The sequence below is a fragment of the Bidens hawaiensis genome, unplaced genomic scaffold (assembly GCF_021521415.1).
Source record: "Bidens hawaiensis isolate Kalapana, Puna unplaced genomic scaffold, B.hawaiensis_p1.1 tig00011824_1, whole genome shotgun sequence".
Lineage (NCBI taxonomy): Eukaryota > Viridiplantae > Streptophyta > Magnoliopsida > Asterales > Asteraceae > Bidens > Bidens hawaiensis.
In genome coordinates this window covers 87077-95075 of record NW_027491941.1, presented here as the reverse complement: position 1 = coordinate 95075, position 7999 = coordinate 87077, and the positions used below count along the sequence as shown (strand labels likewise).

General features: G+C 35.6%; 1 protein-coding gene and 1 pseudogene across 2 annotated transcripts; both read right to left on the bottom strand.

Annotated features, from left to right (window-relative positions):
- Nucleotides 1–412: 412 nt before the first annotated feature.
- On the bottom strand, nt 413–2986 carry LOC143539204 (uncharacterized). The gene is made up of 5 exons (XM_077032585.1): nt 2847–2986; nt 2136–2633; nt 1926–2057; nt 1222–1847; nt 413–1153 (listed from the first exon to the last, which is right to left on the bottom strand). The coding sequence occupies exons 1-5, from the start codon at nt 2965–2967 to the stop codon at nt 467–469; spliced, it is 2064 nt and encodes a 687-aa protein (XP_076888700.1). The 5' UTR covers nt 2968–2986; the 3' UTR covers nt 413–466.
- A 1498-nt stretch (nt 2987–4484) lies between these two features.
- On the bottom strand, nt 4485–7738 carry LOC143539205 (uncharacterized; annotated as a pseudogene). The gene is made up of 5 exons (XR_013136395.1): nt 7613–7738; nt 7417–7528; nt 6107–6238; nt 5330–5913; nt 4485–5221 (listed from the first exon to the last, which is right to left on the bottom strand). The product of XR_013136395.1 is annotated as an uncharacterized LOC143539205 (transcript).
- Nucleotides 7739–7999: the final 261 nt, after the last annotated feature.

Genomic DNA, 7999 nt, shown 5'->3' with positions numbered 1-7999 from the left:
TGTTGGAGAAACTTTCTTGTAACGTTGTTGCATATCAGAAAATAGTTTTTTTAAGAAAATTGCAGGAAGTTTGTGAACGCTATACTTATGTAGCAATTTTGTAAGAAAGGTTTTAGAAAAATGGCCGAAAAAGATTTTCAAGTGTGGTTTTTCCAAACCAACTTCTTTGTTGGAAAATTGTTAGAAAGTGGGTTTTACAACATATTTCCTACAAATCAGTTGTAGCTCTTTTTCTTGTAGTTATATAACAAGGGTGTTTTGTGTGATATCTACTTGCCAAAATACACATTTCACATCCTCTATGATATACTTAACAAATACAAACACGTACCACCCATAGTGTCTAAATCTTTATCTCAATAGCAATCGTCATGCATCATCTTTTAATGAAAATTTCCGCAATTAGTAGATGATATATAACACACTAACGCAAATTTAGAACATCTGTATATAAACAAATCAAACACTATTTACAAGACCACAAGGATGTAAACCTTCGACTTGTGTTGGGCTTTGGGTTTTCGCGGTAAAGGACAAGGTTCTTCGGCTTAAAGAGGTACCTAGAATAGTACATTGATCGACCGACATCGGCTATACGATGATATTGCAGCCAAATAAATAGGAAGATTGGCATCACGGCAAACATGCTAATGATGATCGGAAACCATATCAAACCGTTCTTGTAAAGCAGGTAAAAGCTCACACTAAAAGCCATGGTCATGGTTATTATAGAGAGAAAAAGCATTACCAGACCCAACATTAGCTTTATAGGTAATGATCGCAAGAAATCACGTTGCGCATAACGAGACGTGAGGATGGATAAGAACATAAGAATCGAGGCGGTAGACGTGAATAGAGAAATGGAGTCTGCCACCACAAAGACCATAAAAGTTGCTTGAGAATGGAAGATAGGGATACCATCAGATTGATTCACGCGGCCTTGGCTGTATCCGCCTGGTACCGTAAAAGCAGCAGCAAATACTATGGTGGCAATAAGGGCCGCAACCACCATACAATGGCTAGCTGTTCCTTTCATCCACTTCTCACCATGTGAGACTAGATCTTTGTGTTCTTTGGTGAATAACTCATGTGGTGTCAGACCATCTTTGTTCCTTCGTTCTCTATAAGAGGGCGGGATCATAGCCTCCACCTCCTAAGAAACAAAAACAATATATAATACAAAAGAACAAAAGAAAAAAGAAAAACCACTCGAATGCTTACCTTAAACCATAATAGTTCTCGTTGCATCTGAAAAGCAACTCCAGATATATCCTCAAGCCTGTCATTATTCGCGCTTTTGCCAACTAAATGTAACATATTGTTGTCATTTTCATCTCTTAAAGGTGTAATCAAGTCCTTCATTGATCCTATCTCATACAACAAGTTATAGATCCCCTCGTGACGATGTTTGACAGCAATGTGAAATATACTTAGGTTATTATCATTAACCTTCCATATTAAATCAGGATATAGTCGGATAAGCTCAACAATAAACATTGTATTACCCATATCTGCAGCAATAAATAGTATACGCGAAGAGTACGTTTTTCGTGCATTTCCCATCGTCGGCGCTCTTGTCATTTTCTCAGAAGTCCCAGCGGTTAGTTTCTGAATCTCCACAGGCATTTTGGCAATGTTTTCAGAAATGAGTTTTAGAAGGTGCAACGTTTGATCTTCCTTGTTGTATGGTAGCCTGTCATCTTTCTTAATGGGATCAAGCGGCCCTCGAATTATGTCATCAATTTCTTTCTTAGGCTTTTTTGCAATATTTTCCCAAACTATTCTTAGTAATTGCAATGCTTCAGTGTCCTTTTTCAGCATCCATGTATTTGAACCCCGTCCAAAAGCTGCAAACGACAATAGAAAATAATGAAAAACGATATGCTTAAAACAGTGAAATATAAATAAATATATTTGTTGCATACCCCAGTTGATGATTTTTTTAAATATATTTGATGTAGTTCCATTAAATGCGTCTGGTTTTTTTGCCAAAATTCCAAGCACAGTCCCATTACTAGCAAGTTCCGGGCGGTCTTTCACTATCCTTAGAGCGATATCTAGAAAAAAAAAACAAAAATCATACTTAAATGGTCTTGCAAAATTCAACAGAATACAATATATAAGGATAAGGTTACCAAACAGTTCGGCTTCAACACATTTCTGAAGAAGCCAACCACGATTCTGAGGGTTCCAACCATCATCACGCAATCCCATGGATTCATTGTAAAGATATTCCACCATGGCATGGTCTCCAAATAAGGCAGCCATATAAAGTGGCATCATTTGTTGACTACCAGAAATTACCAACAAGGCGCGGTTCTTTTCCACCAAAATTCTAACCATTTCAATGTTTCCAGCCGCAGCTGCTAAACAGAGGGCGGTATTAGAAGTGCTGTTTTGAAGTTCCAAGTCTTGTTTTGTCATCAAACCCACCAAATTTTTCACAAAGTTTTGCATTTGTTTAGTTTTCTTAGCCGAAGCTGCAATATGAAGTGCTGTTTCGTGGTTTTCAGTGATGCTATACCGTACCAAATCCGGTTTAACATCAAGAATGGCTTTAGCAGCGTTCCAGTCGCCTTTAATTGATGCTTCATAAAGAGGGATACCAAACTTGATGTAATCCTCTCTGCTACCTTTAAAATTTTCCCAACAAGAAGTTAAGGGCAGTTGATGACTTCTCCACCTTAATTGACTCATGTATTAACATTTAAATACTATTTATTTATATACAATTCATCCCAGAATTGTGTAACTTTATTTTGTAACAATTTTCTAAAATCTTGATTCAGGATGTAACAAAAGGTAGTGAATATTGATTCGAAGGGTTTGAGTGTGAAAGAAATTACCGTTAAGTAGATCTGGGTTAGGTAGAACCGGTCTTTGGTTAGCAACCGGAACGATGATTTCGTCTTGCTGCGGCTTGCTTACGGGTTTCTTCTCATCGATGGAGGATAACTGTTGCTTCATATCTACGGCAGAGAAAAAGAGAGAGTATAAGTTTGCAATTTCGTAGAAGCTCAACGCCGGCAATTAAATATCATTGTCAACTCTTTATACTGTTGTGAAATTGCCTGGAAACTTACATTAGTCTTATGTACCTGTGTCCGAGAATTTATAAATTAAATTATGACCCACATGAAATTTACATTGTATGAACAATTATTTAGTTTCTTTTTTTTTTAAATGAAAAGAAAAAATAAAATAACCATGTAAGAGGGATTAAATATATTAAAAGGGAAGTACGGAAGTAGGGAGGGAAATGAGTCGCATCGAGCTATTTTTAAACCCATACTCGTTTATTAAATGTTTCTAAGCCCATCTCAAACCCGTCATGTTTTTATCAAGTAATTACCCGTAAGGTATTGGGTATAAATGCGGTTTTCGGGTGTATCCATTAGTTTATTAAAAATACACGTCGGGTTTCTATCGGGATTTGACAATCTATAAGTAATCAATTATAACATATGTTTGTGTATTAGAACTAGGTTTATTGGATTCTAAAACCTTATTAACTAGTATTGAGCGATAATAATCTCCGTTTATTTTATCGCCACTAACGGTCACAAATTTAAAATACTTGGCCCCTAATGGTTCCCCATTTATAAAGAGTTAACGGCGTTATACTTTTTTACTGAATTTCATGCTAATGTTTTAGGCATTTTGATCGGAAAGAGAATACGAGTCGATTGATGTAAAACTTAGCTCGAAACGGTGATTCAAACGGCTTGATTTTTGTTAATTGGAAGTTCAAACACCCGAATTGAAGCATTGTTTCGTCGTTTTGGAGCACAATTTTGAACTAAGTTTTACATCAATCGACTTGTATCCTCATTCCGATCAAAAGCCCTAAAACATTAGTTTGAAATTTGAAAAAAAACAGTATAACGTCATTAAGTCGTTTTTAACGGTGGAGCATTGAGGGCCAACATTTTTAAGCCCATAACGATAAAATAAATAGAGAAGTCAATATAGATTACTAAATTCAATAAAACCTTAACTGAATTCCTATATATTAAGACTTACATTATGTCATCAACCACATTTTTCTTTTGAAAGAAATAACGAGGAAGTTGACAAATTTGACAAATTTGTATTCTATTACTATTACTATTACTATTACTATTATGTATATCAACTATCAACTATGAATATATAATAGTGGATACATAGAAGGTGATGTTGAAAGTTTAATGTCTTACGTCATGTTAGAGTAGATTACACCGTGGTTTGTGGTTAATTACGGATTTGATCTATAATTCCAATTTTTACGGATTGCACTGTTTGATTTCAAGATGGTCTCTAGTGTTAACTTGGTCGTACTCAAACTCTAAATACTATAGGTTCCGCTATGTATTCCACAGCAGCCCAATGGCTCTGTTCAGCAGGATCCGACATTGATTTTACAACCTGCATTAACATCACCGTATAACTAATAATGATATTTTGAGTGTTGATACTAGCAAGTATATTCAAATTTGTCCATATACAACTACCAGTTTGTTAGGATTTTGGATACAAATCCTAATATATTACTCTGCTTTGAAAACTCTGAAATTTGCAAATGACCATCTTGAAAAGAAACGCTTTATCTTTGGCTTTGGGTCTTCATAGTAAAGCACCTTTTTCTTAGGTCTAAAAAGGTACCTAGAACGATATGATGAGCGAAAAACATCTCCTAGGAGAGGATATTGCAGCCAAGCAAATAAGACGACAGGCATCACCGCAAACAAGCTAATAACTATTGGCATCCATATCAAACCATTCTTGTAAAGTACGAAAAGCTGACACTAAATGCGATGGTCATGGCTGTTATAGAGAGGAAAAGAGTTGCTAGACCCAACATTAACTTTTTAGGTAATGACTGCAAGAAATCACGTTCAGCATAGCGAGACGTTAGGATGGATAAAAACATAAGAATCGAAGCTGCGGACGCAAATAGAGAAATGGCATCAGCGACCACAAAGACCATAAAGGTTGGTGTAGAATGAAAAATAGGGATGCCACTGGTTTGATTGTATCCACCGGGAACAGTAAATGCTGCAGCAAATACTATGGTGGCAATAAGGGCGGCAACCACCATACATTGACTAGCCGTTTCTTTCATCCATTTCTCACCTTGTGCAACTAGATCTTTGTGTTCTTTAGTGAACAACTCATGTGGTGTTAGGCCGTCTTTGTTCTTCCTTTCTCTGTAAGTAGGTGGAATCATACCCTCTACCTCCTACACCAAAATAGAAGAATTTAAGTTATTTCCAACTTTCTGATTATAATAACCTACTTGGTAAAAACAATTAATAAAGAGAAGAAAAATAAAGTCCCAAAAATGTACCTTGAACCATAATAGTTCTCGTTGCATTTGTAAAGCAACTCCAGATACATCCTGAAGCCGTTTTTGTTTGGCACTTTTCCCTACTAAATGCAACATATTATTGTCATTTTCATCTCTTAGGTTATATATACCCTCATTACGATGTTTGACAGCAATGTGAAATATACTTTGGTTATGGTCATTGACCTTCCATATCAAATCAGGATACTTGCGTATGAGCTCAATTATAAATTCAGTATTGCCCATTTCTGCAGCAACAAATAATACATGGGAAGAGTATGTTTTTTTCGCATTTTCCATCGATGGCGCTCTTGTAAAGGTCGCAGAAGTTCCTGCAGTTAGTTTCTGCATTTCGGTAGGCATTTTGCCAACTTTTTCATAAATGAGTTTTAGTAGGTGTAACTTTTGATCTTCCTTATTATAAGGTAGTCTGTCATCTTGTTTAGGTACATCAGGATCCCCTCTTATTATGTTATCAATCTCCTTCTTAGGCTTTTTTGCAATATTTGCCCAAATGATTCTTAATAATTGCAATGCTTCACCATCCTTTTTAGGTGGAACTGGTTTCGTAGGGCGTGCAAAAACTGCAAGAAACAACAGAAAGATATTGCTTACGGGTAATAAGTGATAAATGAAGTTGGATATTTGTAAGTTAGAGTCTCTATAGTTAATAAAAGTTTTAATTCATCTTTTATTCTGACATATATGTATAATACATTTTTTTCGGCAAAATACAACAGAGATATGTATAATACATTAAGGAGTAAAGATTCTTACCCAAATTGTATAATTTCTTGAATATATTTGATGTTGTTTCAGTAAATGCCTCCGGCTTTTTAGCCAAAATTGCAAGTACACTTGCAGTATCAGCAAGTTCTGAACGGTCTTTCACCATCTGTAGTGCAATACCTGAAAAGAAAAAGAAAAATATTGTTTTGGGTGGAAATACCAAAAGTGAAAAATGGAAAAGAACAAGGAATTTTGTTCACTAGAACATGCTAGAATGCTTACCAAACAGATTGGCTTCAACACACTTTTGAAGCAGCCAACCACGATTCTGAGGATTCCAGCCATCATCACTCAATTTTTTAGATTCACGGTAAAGATATTCCACTGTGTCATGGTCTCCAAATAAGGCAGCCATATAGAGAGGCATCATTCGTTGACTACCAGGAATTATGAGCAAGGCACGGTTCCTATTCACCAAAATTTTAACCATTTCAACATTTCCAGCTGCAGCTGCTAAACAAAGGGCGGTGTTGGAACTATTATTTTGAAGTTCCAAGTCTTGCGTCTCCATCATATCCACCAGATTTTTCACAAAGTCTTGCATCCGTTTTGACTTATCAGCCGATGCTGCAATGTGAAGTGCTGTTTCGTAATTTTCAGTGATGCTATACCGTACCAACTCTGGTTTTTTATCGATAATGGCTTTAGCGGTTTTCCAGCCGCCTTTAATAGATGCTTCATAAAGAGGGATACCAACATTGATGTACTCTTCTCTGTCGCCATTGATGTAGCTCCAAGCAAAAAGTTAGTACAATTTAAATTTCATTCATGCATACATACATACATACATATATATTTGCTCAGAGTAATTTGGTTGTGTTCTCTTTGAAAAGAAATGGAACACCTTCCTAACAATGAAGCAAATAAAGTGTAGTAGAAAAACACCAAAAGGAAGCTATTTACAAATACCCCTCATTTCCGATACAGATTTTGTTACTTAGATATCCTATGAGCCACAAACAAGACATACCATTTAACAAATCCAGAAAATACGGGTACCAATAGGAGCAAGGCGGATCTACATAGTTGCGTGTATTTCTTAATCATAAAATGTATTTCAATTGTTTTAATTAAGTTTTTGGCCGGATCCCCTTCAATTTATCAACTTTCTTGACACAAATTATTAATTTTATCAACTTTAACTATAAGAAATTAAACGCGCTAACCACATTCGGGCATCCCAACCATCAAACAACTCACCATTAATCTACACCACAAAGGCCAGCAACATAAAAAAAAACTCCCCTTGTAAAAGTGATCAAATATAAAATTGGCAAAAAAAAAAAAAGAATTAATACCGTTAAGAAGATCTGGTAGAGGTTTATGGGGGATATATGAAGCAACCGGAACGGTGATCTGGTCCTTGTTCTCGTCGATTGAGGCTAACTGAACAGCTGCTACTTGTTTACTCTGCACACCCACACCACCTTTAGTGATTAAATAGATATCTAAATTAAAGTAACACAGAGAGAGGTTTGATGGGTCTGAAGATACCTCAGCCATTATTTATATGAACCAACAAAAACCTTTAAATTTGCAGTCACTTCGTCTATGATTAAAAACTGAGTAAGAGTGTAAGAGTAAGAGTAAGACAAAGCCTTAGATTAACACACAACAACTGTGGAAAGCCTTAGATTTGATCATCTGAACTTGGATTCAGTGATATTACTGTTTAAGTCAACGTCAAGTTCAAGTCAAGTCTTTTTTTTAGCACATAGTTAATTACATAGATGGTCCCTACGGTTTGTCTCAATTAATATATTTGGATACAAAGGTTTAATAACAAGTTTGAAGTTTTTTTTTTTGTTTAAAGTCATAAAATAGTAACCAAGTTTTATAAGTGTTTTAATTAGGTTACTCATACAATTTTTTTCTAAATTG

What these genes read in the sequence shown, in the direction of transcription:
- LOC143539204 (XM_077032585.1), bottom strand. Translation starts at nt 2,967, where the DNA reads ATGAAGCAACAGTTATCCTCCATCGATGAGAAGAAACCCGTAAGCAAG. An exon ending in TAACCCAGATCTACTTAACG is followed by an intron (nt 2,634 to 2,846) that starts GTAATTTCTTTC and finishes AAAATTTTAAAG; the next exon opens with GTAGCAGAGAGGATTACATC. An exon ending in TAAAAAAATCATCAACTGGG is followed by an intron (nt 1,848 to 1,925) that starts GTATGCAACAAA and finishes TGTCGTTTGCAG; the next exon opens with CTTTTGGACGGGGTTCAAAT.